The sequence below is a fragment of the Arctopsyche grandis genome, chromosome 8, assembly GCF_051622035.1.
Source record: "Arctopsyche grandis isolate Sample6627 chromosome 8, ASM5162203v2, whole genome shotgun sequence".
NCBI lineage: Eukaryota > Metazoa > Arthropoda > Insecta > Trichoptera > Hydropsychidae > Arctopsyche > Arctopsyche grandis.
The window spans coordinates 28543290-28559471 of record NC_135362.1 but is presented as its reverse complement, the minus strand read 5'-3'; the positions used below and the strand labels follow the sequence as shown (position 1 = coordinate 28559471).

General features: G+C 34.9%; 2 protein-coding genes across 2 annotated transcripts; both read left to right on the top strand.

Moving 5' to 3' along the window:
* The first annotated feature begins 835 nt into the window (after positions 1–835).
* wol (Dolichyl-phosphate beta-glucosyltransferase wollknaeuel) lies at positions 836–5312 on the top strand. Its single transcript, XM_077436023.1, has 6 exons — positions 836–1087; positions 1174–1345; positions 1553–1758; positions 1837–2051; positions 4667–4804; positions 4890–5312. The coding sequence occupies exons 1-6, from the start codon at positions 1013–1015 to the stop codon at positions 5080–5082; spliced, it is 999 nt and encodes a 332-aa protein (XP_077292149.1). The 5' UTR covers positions 836–1012; the 3' UTR covers positions 5083–5312.
* A 5551-nt stretch (positions 5313–10863) lies between these two features.
* On the top strand, positions 10864–14800 carry LOC143915225 (cytochrome P450 6k1-like). Its single transcript, XM_077435765.1, has 9 exons — positions 10864–11136; positions 11210–11374; positions 11475–11611; positions 11685–11815; positions 11889–12123; positions 13072–13293; positions 13900–14018; positions 14090–14216; positions 14384–14800. The coding sequence occupies exons 1-9, from the start codon at positions 10952–10954 to the stop codon at positions 14551–14553; spliced, it is 1491 nt and encodes a 496-aa protein (XP_077291891.1). The 5' UTR covers positions 10864–10951; the 3' UTR covers positions 14554–14800.
* Positions 14801–16182: the final 1382 nt, after the last annotated feature.

The following is a 16182-nucleotide window of genomic DNA, read 5'->3' as shown; positions in this document are numbered from 1 at the left end:
CGCGATCGCCCGTCGAAGAAAGATCTCTCCTATGCACGTCTCCAGGGGGGGGGGCCCAGAGATCCATCACCATCAGTGCTGAAGAACCGCTGCGAGGTCGAGTGTAGCATCACTCCCTCCCCTGAGTTCCAGCACAACTTCCCCTGCATTCCTCACGCTGTTTCCGGAGAAACCTCAGCCGTGAGACGACGAGGAAGCTGTTATCAACGAAGACGACTTGCAGTCAGGAACCTCCCCGACTATATACATATATATCACTATCCCAAGGTTAGTCCACGTTTCTACATAACCCGACCCTTGGAGAATAACGGAGTAAACGCCCTCTGCACTCCCACCGCGAGATCAGATAAGCACGCGTAAATCCGTTCGTCACAAAATCAATTTTAAGAAATCCTGCCAAAAATTTCATTCTTATTTAAAAGCAAACCCAGTAATACTTAAGAAAATTTGTTCATCAGAAAAATATAAAACAACATAAATTTTTTTATAGTTATATTATTCATTCCTGTTCTTTTCTTTTCTTCATCAACATTCCTGTTCTTTTTATTAATAAATAAAAACTATGAAAAAATACGCGTTTTCTTGAATATACATACTATTACGTAAGAATTGGTAGATGTCCCGTTTTGAGGACAAAAATAAATAGTCAAATGTTATAATAATATAAAGCCACTTATATTATTATAACATTTTTCTGTTATTTTAAAACTTTTAACTTGGAACATGGAGCGGAACTGGAGTGTTTTGAATTTTGACAATGGAGCGAAGTAATTCAAAATGCGGTCTGCTCCAATCCTCTACTTTTTATTTTATATTTATCCCCAAATGAAATGACATTTACGAACAGTGAGCATAGTCGTTAGATTGGCTGCTTTGCGGAACTGTCAGTGTGTCGTGTCACTTGTCAGTTGTGTGGCGCGAGCTCGTTAGCCGGTTACAATGTCTCGTTGATTTCTCGGCTTGGCAATTCGGTGATGCTGACGCGGCTGATGCTGCACTTCTGATCCTCATCATGGCTCATTTACTCTCGGCTTTGGCGCTCATAGCGTTCTATGTCATCTGTTTGAGTAGCGCAGCATTTGTATCGGTAACACTACATAAGCCCTATTCAAGGGCACCTTTATCCAATCAGACTGCATTAAAAATTACTCACTGTCGACTTGTCTCTTTCAGTTCTGCTTAGTGCTGGTACTACTGACGAAACCGTACCCGAATATATTCCGGCACAAAGAAGAAAAGTATTTCAAAAATGGGGATGGAAAGAGTATACCATTTCCGTCGCTTTCGGACCCACCTACAATACACTTGAGCGTAGTCGTGCCAGCTTACGAAGAAGAATTGAGATGTAACTACATATGTATATATATAGTGTAATCAGTGGTGTCATCCAATTTTGTAATAATAAGCTTCAAAAGTTTGTTTATGACGATAGATATTTGAGCATAGAGCTTCCGGCAATCTTCGGAATTCCATTGGATGATAATACAATGTTAGAATTTTTGTTTTGTACTTACATATATATATATAAATATAATTGTTTTCATTGTTGCAGTGCCGCCTATGTTAGACGAGTGTCTTGAATATTTGGATGGTATTAAAAATACTCCTGATTTTCAATATGAAGTGATTGTTGTCAGCGACGGCAGCCGAGATAAAACTGTAGCCGTCGCTAAAAAGTACACTGACAAATATGGATCGGAAAAAGTACGCGTATTGGATTTGATTGAAAATCGTGGAAAGGGCGGTGCCGTTAGATTGGTTCGATCTTTTTCCTCAAAACTTGTATCACACGATATTATCGTACATATGATTGACGTTCATTTAATTGTTTTGTAGGGAATGATGAGCTCGAGAGGTGCTCTCATACTATTCGCGGACGCCGATGGAGCAACTCGTTTTTCCGACGTTTCAAAATTGGAAGCAAGTCTTGAAAAATTATGTGGAAAAAACTATTTAAAAGACAAAGATTCAGTATCTAAAAAATCATGTATTGTGATCGGTTCGAGGGCTCACCTAGAAGATGATGCAATCGCTACTAGAAGCGTATTTAGGTAGTTTTATAATATGGTATAGCTTTGGGTTACCGTATCTTCTACTATTTATGGGAAAATAATTGATTTGTATGTACTTATTTGTTTATACTTGGGAAAGGCGGGCATAACTGATGGAACAAATTTGATATTTTCCGTCGGGTCGCCCCTGAGTGACATCTATGGTATTAAATTTGTACATATGTAAATATATAGATTATACATTTTGAAATTGTATTCAAATAGTGGGTACGATGGTTTTTGCCAATTTGATGAGGAACCGTTTCATCCAAAGAAATTTAATAACAATAGAAGTGGCTTTAGGCTTTATAGTGTTGTAGGATTGCGGTATGGCTGTCGCCATACTTATTTATTTTTTAATTTATACCAAGAATGCCTAACAGGTAACCCCAATGCGCCTTCCTGGCCAGAAACATTGTATATTTGATACAAGTATTATTATACAAAGTAAATACATGTTAATTAACATCCACAGAGAAATCTATGGTCAAATTTGAAAATTTGCAGCATTTTTTAAACAATTCAGCGAAATTCAGTAAATGCATATTGTTGCGTAGGGGTGGGTGGAGGATCCAAGTAAAAGGCCAACAGTCGTTTCACAGCATTTATTGATGATTAAGGAGATACACGCACTGGCAGTGCTCAGTCCAGAATGACAAGATATCGCCTAAGTATCGCCTTATAAGGGATAGATCTCTCAAGATATCTTCGACTTCTAATTTGTTTACCTATTGTTATGGTCACGTACGGATATGTCTTCCCACGGCATTCCCACGACACGGTACAGGTCAATTCTGCGAAAGGACCAATACCAGCCGACTCGGTCGCCATTGTTTAGCCTACATGCACTTAGCTTGTCGCTAATCCTTAAAACCACTTACACTGGTCACACGGTCTCTCAGGACGCTACCCGGCCTAATCCGATCGCAATTACTCGGTGGCTCTTTTTAGTATACGTAACAATATCAATTAACATTCACAGAGACATTTATGGTCAAATTTGTAAATTTGCAGCATTTTATACAATTCAGTGAAATTCGAGATTGCTGAAAACTCGAAATTTTGTCTGGAAATACATAGGTAAGGTAGCCAATTCGTTGGAACCGTTTCAATGAAAATCAGATAAATTGGCAAACTAATAATAAATTAATTAACTAAAAAAATAAATTATTTTGAATTGAGGGCAACCCACAGGTTAGAACCCGGCAACCTCTCGGTGGTTAGCATCAACGCAACCACCGAGCTATGTTGCTGGACAATCTTGACTAATAATTCAAATACTTATAAAGCGATTGTCAAGTTCGGCCTCCAAAGTGACCATTTTTTCATTATTGTCCTAATTACCATCCGAACCCGTACTTATTACTAGACTTTGGCTTCTGGTCTGGGCAATTTTAAATAGTGTTGCGTAGGGATGGGTACCGGATCAAAAAGAAAGGCCAAAGTCGCTTCACAGCATTTATTCAACGATTCAGGAGGTCCACACGAAGCCGTCGCTCGCTCCAGAATAATACGATACGTTCCGTGTGTCCCCCTTATAATGGATAAGTTGCACACCATAGCTTCCCCGATCCATTTATTTATTGTCTAGGCACGTACAGATCTACTGTGGTGAGTCGCACGCACTCGCCCGGGTCTGAGAACTCCAGCGTATCCTTTGTTCGGGCACTTACCGAGTCTCGTTAGCTTAATCCAGGGTGTCTATTGTCAGTGGATATCTACTTAGACAGTGGATACTCTCTCTCGTGTTCTCACGCTACAATAACAACAGACTGTTCCATCAGTGTTCAAAGCAAGAATTGCTTGTAAAAACATGTTTTTTCTAAGAAATTAACAGTAATGCCTCAATCTCTAGCCTTAGGGCGAAATCACACAGTGAAGAACTGCACGTCGTGTGCTTGGATCCCCGCTGTGGGGGTTATCGATCACTGTCAAGCAAGGATAAAATTTTTCCGAAAACACTCCAGGGGGTGATTTTGGGACGGTGTGTGTTAGGCGTGCCTTGAATATGTGCAAGGAACGCTATATTTTTTATTACAAACCTCCTTTACGTTTCACTTACGATTACAATTCAGGAAAAAATTTGCTTCTTATCCGATCGTTTTCATACTTTGCCATATTGCTCATTTTGGTCATCAATATAAGTAAATGGTTCCTCCGCCATTACGATAGAGATAAAATATCGTTTAAGACGCGTTCGAAGTTTGCAAATTTGAAATCTGGGTGATGTCTATGTAGTTTTTAGTTTTATACATAGATGGCGGTAGTAAAAAAAAATTATTGGTATTTTTATTCAAAATAATAATTTATATATCTTAATATTATATACAAAACTAAAAAAGAGGTTTGTTTTTAAAAAACTTTTTTTTACAAGGCTATTTTTTGTCTCATATTGTTTTTTTTTGCCTTGTGTCTCCTTGTTTCGCATGTTTAAAAGCCTGTTTATGTGCCACGTTCATTCCTGTGTGATTTGGCCCTTAGTCTATGTACTTATTACAAAGATATACCTAATACATATATACCTAATACATATATACCTAATACATATATCTATGCTTTGTTTTATATATTATATTTGTGTTGTATTAAATATATATGTACTATATATTTTTCAGGACAATTTTAATGTACGGCTTTCATTTTTTGGTATGGCTATTCGCAGTTCGAGGTATTAGAGATACTCAATGCGGATTTAAATTGTTGACGAGACAAGCAGCCAGAGTGTGCTTTTTAAATATGCATGTTGAACGATGGTATTTGATTTTACATTTGATATAATATGAAATTTATATATATAATATTTTATAATGGTTTATTAATGTCTTGAAACTATTGCAGGGCTTTCGATGTTGAGCTGTTGTACATCGCCCAGAGACTTAAAATAGACATTGCGGAAGTTGCCGTTAATTGGACTGAAATAGACGGATCCAAAGTCACCCCAGTTTGGTCTTGGATTCAAATGGGGGCAGATCTCTTTCTCATATGGTTGAGATACAGAATTGGCGCGTGGAAGTTGCGCAAAGATGAATGAGACGATCTTTCTTATGAAGGATGTGTTAAAGGATATGAATTGAGTGTTTACAAATGTATAGCGTCACAATATTGCATTTATACGTATATTTTCATTGAGCATTCCTTGTGACTCGTTTTTATATAAATTGAATCAAGCGCACGTGGGGTCATATATTTTGTAATATGTATATTTTAAAATAGTTTTATGTTGCTTTATTTCCACGAAATAAATTTTTTCATATGAGTTTTACTTTTTTTTTATTCAACCCTTTTTTCCCTTTTATATTTAGGCAGTGTCATATATATTATGAAACATATTGGGTAAACTAAAATTTGGAAAAGACTTTTTTTGCCAAATTTTAGAAGATTATAATCACAAAATTATAAATGTCAAAAAAATATTCTTGACGATTAAATCTCTTATAAAAAATTACATATGTATGTTGTTGATGATCTTGATAATGTTACTAGGAAATGCAAATTTATTGGAATTTTTGGTGATTACTGATATTTATCAATGATAATGCAATCAGCTATACAGTCATTTAAATAAATGTCGAATTTTTATTTTTGTTATTAAATGAAATGAACATAAAATATAATGAACTTATTTTATATTCAATTTTTATAACCCGGTCTAGCAAATGAAATGAATAAAAATTATTCAACTTATTGAATATTTAATTTTTATGACCTGGTCCATTTTTGCTGTGAGTTGTGAGTGTGTTGAAATTTATATTGTTTTTATTGAATACTAGTGGTCTTACCCGGCTTCGCTCGGTATTTGTAATATTATAAATAAACTGCTTAAACATAGCAAATCTAATAGTAAACATTCATTTGGTTTTTTATTAAATTTATTTGAATTTGTCGAAAAAAATATTTATAATCAATTTATATTAATCAGAAATTACATACACACAACAAATGGTATTTTTTTATATATTGTTACGTAATGGTGGGTGGAGGATCCAAATTAAAGGCCAAAGTCGCTTCACAGCATTTATTGGGTGATTAAGGAGGTCCACGCACAGCCAGTGTTCCTTCCAGAATAGTCCCCCCATGCCAAGTGTACTTCCTTTCAAAGGACAGGTTGCTCACTGTAGCGTCCTTGACCTGTTTGTTTATGTATTGTTAAGTCACGTACGGTCTCACGGTCTCAGGCACTGGGAACTAGCGGAGATGCCGCTAGGCCTAATATGGGGGTCTCCATTGTTCCCTACGAATGCACTTAATGTGGCGGATAATCCCGAATGCACTTAACCGGTGGCGTACGTTACAATATAAAGGAACCGAAACTGAAAAAATAATCCTTATCCAGAACTGAAAAAGTAATCGGGATCCGGTATTGAAACAGGAATTGGGATCCAGAACTTAGACAGGAATTCGGATCCGGAACTGAAATAGGAATCCGGAACTGGAAATGAAAACGGAATTTGGATCCGGAAATGAAAATGGAATCTGGAACTGGAACTGAAAAAGGAATCCGGAACCGGATCTGAAAAAGAAATCCGTAACTGGAAATGAAAAGGACATCCGGATACGGAATTGAATAAAGAATCCGGAACAGGAACTGAAATAGGAATCGAAATCGACATCGTCGTCATAGAAAATTAGATTCTTCGACAACGTTTATTCCACTCAAACCTCACATACATACATTAAACCTTACAAAGTCTCTTTTAAAGTTATATATAAAGAGGGCTGTACACCTGAAACCTTAATTTTGTTACCGTTCCTTTCTTCGATATATATATTGAGTGTATGTATATATTGAGTGAATGCGACAATATATATCAATATATATATTGAGTGAATGCGACAGTTGCGCTTCGACCAGATAAAACGTATTTTAAATTGACAAAATCGAGGTTTCGTATTCTACTATTTTCTCCTCCAAAACTGGACCAATTTTTAAAAAAATTTCATCATAGGTATGAGAAAGATACTTTCTGTGCATCTATTGGCGTATTTTTTTTAAAATCGACCGTTAAATAAGCACGCTGGACTCGTTTCGTGGGTGTAAAAAAGAGGCGATTTTATAGATGTTTGGCGGCTCCTAGCTAATATAAAAAATAATTAATCAAAAAAATAAAACGATAAATGCACCCCAATGGTAGATATCCATAGCATATTAAAAAATAATTTCTCTAGTGCCATAATTGAGGAAGGGAGAAGTATAGTACGTTTGTATGGACAAGGCGCTGCTGTCCAGGCCTCTTAAGATATATAGACGTAAAGCATCTTAAATAAATCTCGAATTGATATTTTGGTTTTTAGGCATAGGAAATGAAATGAACAAACTCAACTCATTGTATATTAAATTTATTTGATCTGGTCCATTTTCGTTGTGAGTTAAATTAATATGTTGATGAAATTTATATTGTTTTTATTGAATAAATCCGTGAAGCATATTGGTCAGGTACTGTATATAGTGAAAAAATTAGCCACGTAGTTTAATAAAACTAATAAGATGATAATTGGATTTAGACTTCCTGTAAACGTAATTCGTATCATCATTGAAACGATCATTTATTGAAAATTATTTAACTACATATGTATATAATGTCATTATCATTACCCGTATATCAACATTGACTATTGGATCTCTGTGAATGCAAATTTGCCAGAGATGCAAATATCAGTTATATTATAATTTATTTACAGCTCGTAATAAAGAGCTTTCAGCTATCTGTACAGTATCCACCCATCCGAACAATTAAATAGATACACATGTCTTATCAAAACACCTGTTTATAGTGGACAAAATAGGGCAATTGCTTAAAAAAATAATAAACAACTCAACGTCACTTTGATGGGCATCTAGTCAGCTCAAAGTTTACTTTTGTTTAAGACATTGTTTTGCTAATTTATATGACGTTTAATGCAACACGCCACATATTTTCGATCGTTATTTATCAACACAGTGTGATAATTTAAAAAAATAATTGATAAATGTTATCACATACAGTAATATTATATACATATTATGTACATGTATAAAGTGGTGCGCCCAGGATTTAATCTTGGCGGGGGGGATTAAACGGATTAAAATATGTTTATTGAAAATTCAATAAAATTTATTAAGTTTTTTTTTCTTATCTTATTACAAAGCTCTTGAATGTTTTCAACCAGCAGCGTCGTCTAGTGGTTAGCATATATGCTTTCGAACATAGTGGTCACGGGTTTGAGTCCCACTGGTTGTTGCTGGCCAGCAACAACCAGTGGGACCTTGGTTTGTGCTCCAGGTCGATCGTTTCCTATCAGAGTTTGCCAATTTATCTGATTTTCATTGAAACGGTTCCAACAAATTGGCAACCTTACCATTTTTCTCGCAAAATCTCGAGTTTTCAGCAATCTCGAATTTTGCTGAATTGAATAAAATGCTTCAAATTTACAAATTTGACCATAGATGTCTCTGTGGATATTAATTGATATGTATTTATGTACTTTGTATAATACTAATAATATTTGTATCAAATTAACAATGTTTCTGGCAAGGAAGGCCCAATGGGTTTACCTGTTAGGCCTTACTGGTATATACATATGTACATGTGTATGTAAAAAATAAATTTCACAGCCGTGGTTTTTTTTGTGAGTTGTATTTGAAAATATCTACATACTTTTGGTTTTTATTTTTACATTTGGGGAATTTGGGTATTACGAAAAACTGCTTCTTAGTTACATACATACATATATGAAAATCTTATACGGTTTTTCTAATAATTGAGTGATTGGTCTTGTTAATTTTGATGATCACGCTGAATATAGTCTCATCATCAGAGATCGGCTACATGTTGGTGCATTATTTTTAGAAATGGTCAATATTTTTTTTAGAAAAACCTTCAGTGTTCAAAGGAAGAGAGCAAACACAGCTTGTGAAAACACCCCCTTTCTAATAAATTGACAATAGAACGTGTAGTCGAACCCATGTTTAGCCGATCTCTGATCATCACTAGACTTCGGCGGTGGCGTTTTCATTTCCTAAGAAATAGGGTTAGCTATTGTCAATTACTATTGTCCTACAATGCTAGAGAGCAAAAAAAAGGTTGACAATAGAAATTGACAAGAGTGAACCCATTTTTATTTGCATTAGTATTTGCATGGTAAGGAATGTGAAGACATGGTAGACGCAATGAATCTGTTTTGTTAAGAAATTTTGTGGAAAAAAAGTTATTTGCGGAGTTACAATTATAATATGCTCAAAATTTAATATATTTATATATTATTTCGTCATACTTCTATTACTGATAAATGGTTTTAATAAAAACACAAAATTACAAAGTACATATTATATAATAAAATATATATTTTTTCTTAATTAAATCTCCTTACGTAATAATTTTAATGACATTTAATGAATTCATCGATACGTCAACTATGATTTATTATGATAATGTTTATTAATTATAAAAAAAATATTTCTATTTATCATTGTAAATCATCCATTCCTGCATGTCCGCCATTATTGATTTTTTTTCGCGTACCACTAAGTGGTACGCGAAAAACCGCTGCACTAGAGTATAATCTTTGAAATTTGGTTCATCAATTGCTTGATTTTTAAACTATTTAAATAGCTTAAAATCGATAGGTCAAAAAATATAGTAGAAGAAAAATCGAACAAGAGTAAACTGCCACTTTCGGTTGACGGAAGCTTACCAAATTTTACTCATAACTTGGTATTAAGTTTAAGCTTGTAGATATGAAATTTCAGTTCAATAAACCAAAAGGTTTCTGAGAAAAACATAAAAAACCTTGATTCTCTAGATTAAAAGTACTACTTCCGGTTCAGGTAAAAATATTTAAAAAATATTGGGGTATAAAATTTATAATTTCTATTATATTTAAAAAAAACTTCAGTCCAATTCAGTTATAAATGAATTCAAAAACTTAAAAAAAGAGGACACCTATATATGTATAAGGGGGGGGGGGGTCTACCTCACGGGCCTGAATGTGAAACGCCCGAAAACGCAAATATCGGAAGGCAAAGATCGAAAATCGAAAGATCTTAAGTCGAAAGATAAAAAAAGGGTGCATGGTAAACGGTACATACTCACTTAATTTGCGCGAGCAGGATACAACAGGAACAAGAGGAACAGGGTTTTCCTTCCATATTCTGTGGGCGCACATTAATACGGGAGGAAAAGCCTGTTCCTCTTGTTCCTGTTGTATCCAGCTCGCGCAAATTAAGTGTGTATGTACGAGAGTATGTACCGTTTACCATGCACCCTTTTTTTTTGATCTTTCGACTTAAGATCTTTCGATTTTCGATCTTTGCCTTCCGATATTTGCGTTTTCGGGCGTTTCACATTCGGGCCCGTGGCGGAGATCGGTATAAGGGGAGGTACCATTTACGGTCAACTTAAAAATTTGAAAAAAATTCATGTCATATCGATAAGAATTTCATTAACCAATACTAAGTTTCAGCTCGATAGGACGAACGGTGTTCAAAAATTCCCCAAAATACACAGACACACACACAAATTTTTTCGAGATCATGTAAACGTGATCAGTGATCGATTCTGAGTTCGAATCAGTCAAAATCTCGAGTTACAAAACTTCATTTATTGTTACTACGTACATAGATAAAGTAATTAATGTGATACAATTCGACTATTTAGTAAACAATGTAGTATAATAGATATGTAGTCAAATAATAAAAAAAAAATTGAGAACAATTCAGTTCAAAGTTTACGCTAATTTATCACTGAGATTTCTATCATCATTAGATTACAACACTTCAGATGAGATAGCAGCTTTCATCACAGGTAAATATCAATACGTCACAGACACGCCATGCATGGAGATCATATATAAACAAGCAGCATGCGTTCAATCAGGTATAGATTGAACTTAGCTCTCGTCAATCACGCACGTTCAAAATCACCATGATAACTACACTGATTTTGTTCACTTCGTTGATAGTGACGGTATACTTGTACGTCACTAGGAATTTCAACTATTGGAAGGACAGAGGAATTGTTTATTTGAAGCCGGTGCCTTTTCTTGGAAACCTGGGACCGATTTTCACATACAAAGAGTCTATTGGTGAATTCTTGCTGAAGATTTACAAGTAAGTATAAATTTACAGGTTATATTTCATATGGTGTCGAACTATTTTTGATGTTATTGTATCTGTTCATTAGTGACTATAAGGATGAGCCTTATGTTGGTATATTTATGGCCGATAAGCCTTGCCTTCTTGTGAGAGATTTCGAACTGGTAAATCGTGTTCTGAAACAGGACTTTCAATATTTTAACAATCGCATATTGACAATATCGAAAAAAACTGATCCAATCGGAGCTAGAAGGTACATAACACACTTTTTAACATGTCCTGCTTCGGCAGGACATATACTATACTATTAGGATAATATATGCATTTTAAACTAAAACCATGTTTATTTACAGTTTGTTTTCCATCCATGGAAAGGAGTGGAAAAATACTAGGGCAAGACTTTCACCTATCTTCACAACTAAGAAGCAAAAGGCAATCTTTGATGCCTTGGTCAGAGTTGGAAATGAATTCGAAGACATCTTCAAAAAAAGTAATCGATCTATATTTGAATTTCACACTGTTTTTTATAAAGAATATTTTTTAATACGATATTTCATCGATAGATTCAGAGCTTGACATCAAAGAGCTCTCATGCTGTTACACAGCAGACAGCATATCAGATGCTGTATTCAGGAGAAACGGTTTAGCTATGAAGGATCCAGAAAATGATACAATGAGAAAATTGGGCAACACGGTAAATTTCACCCATTACCATTGATCCGTTAATACTATTAATGTATTTAAATTAATCTGTGAATACTTTTTAGTTGTTCGAAGAGTCTATTAACCGATCTATGAGAACGAACACTCTGTTCCTGGCGCCTGAAATCATGAACACTTTTAGAATATCCTTGTTGCCGGAGTCTGTGTACGATGTGATGAAGCAAACCGTCAAAAGTGTGATGGCTGAAAATCCTGAAAATCGACATGGCGATTATATTGATGCCCTTTTGGAGATGAGGAAGAAAGGGCCGTGGGAAGGAAACGACGGTGAAATGATCGGTAGATAATCCACAATCCAATATTATAACATTATCTTAATTTGCCTCGTTACAAAGCCAATAAGATACGATCTACATATTACGATAGCATATTTTGTACATACATACATATGTATATTGTATTGATTTTGGCGATATTGAAAGATATAAACTCAAGTGTTTTTTTTATCACTTTCAGCCAATTCAAAATATTGTCACGTTTTGTTCAATATATTGATATAATTACATGTGTTATTATATATGTAGGTATTATACATTTTATGTATGAAATGTGAGAGTTTGTATAACATACATATTATATTATTTAAAGCTTTTTCTAAAACCGCTCGTTTGTATCATATTATTTGATGGCTCAGAATTTTATTTGCAATTATTTTAATTTTATTTAATTATATCTTTTTAATTTATATACCAGGAAGGCCTAAAAGGTAAACCCTTCCTGGCCAGAAACATTGTACATTTGATAGATATATTATTAGTATTATATAAAGTACATAAATAGATATCAATTAATATCTATGGTTAAATTTGCAGCATTTTATACAATTCAGCGAAATTCGAGATTGCTGAAAACTTGAGATTTTGCGAGAAAATGGGTAAGGTTGCCACCGTTTTAATGAAAATCAGATAAATTGGCAAACTCTGATAGGAAACGATCGAGCTGGAGTCACAAATCCAAGGTCTGGCCAGCAGAAGCCAGTGGGATTTGAACCCGTGACCACTCTGTTGAAAGCATTATATGCTAACCACTAGTCTATTCTGCAATAAAATAATCGCGAGAATAATAATTAATAGCTTTAGGCAAACAAACAATTTTAAAGGTTTTTAGTATTTGAAGCAAAGAAATGGTTTTTTTAGGAGGATTTTTTTTTAATTTGTAAAGGAGGTTTAAATAATTAACGATACAAATGTTTATGAGTAAATTTTAAATTAAATTATCAATTTCCAGAGCCTGATGATGACAATTTGGCTTCTCAACTGTTCATGTTTTTCACTGCTGGATTTGAAACGGCTGCCAGCGGTGTTATATTTACCATTTTGGAAGCAGCTCGAAATCCAGACATCCAAGAAAAACTAAGAAAAGAGATTGAGGAAGTCTCCGCTGAATATGATGGTCAAGTTACATTCGAAGGCCTGCAAAAGATGACTTACTTAGGAAAATTTGTCAACGGTATACTATCATTATTATTGTTTGTATTTAATACTAGTATTCTGCCCGTTGTTTTCGGAAAGAAATTGATACACGAGTTAAAATAAAGTCATATGTTATCTATAAATATAATGCAAGGTAATTCATAGGCGCACGCACACGTAATATTAATTATAATAAAAAGTGTGCGCATCACACGTTCACTAATCCAGCCCGTTCGAAATGATGAATGAATGTGTGTGTGTGTGTGTGTATGTGCCACCCGTCGCTCGGTCTGACGTCACATGACGCTCCACACCCCTCCACTTCCCTTTGATGACTTTGGGCCGGACCGCACCGCTCAACTCGCGAACAACTTGGTTGAGGGCGACCAGACCAATGCATGTAGGTAGATGGGACATGCCACACTCGTCAACTTGTTTGTAGCACACATTTCCATACATTTTTTCGTGTCGCGCAACAAGTCAGCCGACAAAGTTGCACGGTGCGGCCCGGCCCTTAGCTCTGACTGGCTGTGTGTTGACGGTCTGGCACAAATACACATACCCACACACATCGCGTCCGTGTTTATATCCATATATTATACATATACTAATACTAACGAAAAATAATCATAAATATTTACAGAATGTTTCAGAAAGCATCCCCCATTCCCATTTGTAGACAGAATATGTACAGCCGATTACATTATTCCTGGCACCAACATAACGATCGATAAAGGAACTAAGCTGATGATCCCAATAGCGGTAAACATAATTTACAATTAATTTTAAAGATAAATTTGAAGTACGTGTAATAACGAAAGTGAATTCCACAGGGTTGTCAAAACGATGAAAAATATTATGAAAATCCAGATAAGATCATTCCTGAAAGATTCGACGATATTCATTTGGCCCAAGAAAAACCGTTTTTGCCTTTCAGCTTGGGACCGAGGACTTGCATAGGTAAATATTACAATCATGTGTAATTGCGTAAATGATAAGCATAATTTGCGATACATTAATAATATGATGTGCTAGATCAGATTTAGTAGCGTGTTGCATGAATGAATCTGTACTTGGTATCTGTTGATATGATTGCAATCATTGATTTTAATCATACTCTTTTGCAGGTATGAGATTCGGTGTGATGATGATAAAAGTTTCGATAATAAGCGCAATTAGGAATCACAAGATAACCGTATCGCCAAAAACGCCGAATGATATCCGAATGAGTCCGAAGAGATTTGGCAACACACCCAATTGTGACGTAGTTCTTGATATTAAGTCGTTGAATAATTAATTACGTAATATTTAAATTAAATATAATATTAATTATGTGTTTGTATCAAATATGAAACTAATAATGTATGTAGCTGTAATTTTCTTCAATTATATGTGTAATAGTTTTAAGCCCATCGGGGTTGTGATAGTTTGTAAGTGTATTGTTTGTGCTCGGTGTTAATGAATCCGTGAAATGTATTATTTGGTTTTGCTTTTCAATGAATAAAGAAGAAACAAGAGTCCGACGTTTGTTTATTCAAATTGCTAAATCACTGTTTCCTTAATTGTTCATACAATTCAATTTATAGTCGTGTCAGCTGAGAAAAGTGTTGCATCACGACGACAAAATGATTCGACCGCTATCTTTACAGGTTTTAGCATTTTCACCAAATCATGAATCAATTCAAATTCTTTCTCCTCAAATGAAACGAGTGAATCCACATCAATCAATGACTTAAAAATACAGCTTTTTATTTTTTTAACAAAAAATCATAGGTTAATAGTGGTAATATGAGCGGGCGATATAATTATTTTATTTTATTTTGAGTTAATAAAGAACTATGGCGATTAATATTGGATATATTGAGGATATACCCCGCATCGCCTTGCATTTCGCTCCCTCAATGTGAGGTACCCATCTCATTCTTTTATCGAACGTTACTCCTAAATATTTTATTACTGACTGCCATTTCAGACTTTCTCTTTCAGACACTAAAGAATATGGCGTCTGCTTTGGTTTGATTAATTTGAATTTTCTACTTAGTGAAGTGTTCCGTCATTGTTTTAATTGCAAATTCAAGATTTTTAAGAATAGTGTCTGTTTTTTTGCTACTTGTGAAGCAAGCGGTATCATTTGCATATAGGGCTATGTGACAGTTTTTTGGAATAGGTATGTCATTTATACATATATATGGAAAGCAAGAGTGGGCCAAGCAAGCTCCCCTGCGGAACGCCAGCTAAGATTATTTTTGGAGATGATAATTCATTATTTACGCTAACCACTAGCTTTCTACGAGTTAGGTACAATTTGATGATGAGAGTTAGGTAGTTTGGTATTTTCTTTATAAGGAGATTATGAATGAGTCCATCGTGCCAAACCGTGTCGAAAGCTTTTTCTATGTACATATGTCGAGACATGCCATTCCGGTACTTCTCTTCATATTCAAGTTTTTCGTCACGTGTTGACCGATGGTTGAATCACAAGTGATTCTCAAAAATCCGTATAAAAAACAATATTTTCGAGCGGATGACCTAATATAACGTTGTTTTATGTATTGTATTTAAATACATTTCTGCCAGAACCGTAATCCCGGTATTGAGACTAGTTTCAGCACCGGGATTCACGGTACCAAAAAACGCCGGGATCCAAGGATCCCGAGAACCGGGATCCCGGGATTGGATGCCCTAGTACGTATGTATGTATGTATGTGCATATATTGGTCATGCTGAAGTCATGTTCTAATCATGCTTTAGGCATACATTAGGATTACATGCTGATTGCTGAGATATTTTATTGTTTCAATTAGCTTTCTTATCATTTTTGGCATATCTCAAATGAATGCACTAAATAAATATATTGACACCTGAATTATGTACGAATATGTATGCATACTGTTTAACAGTGATAATCTCCTGTAGACTAAAATTA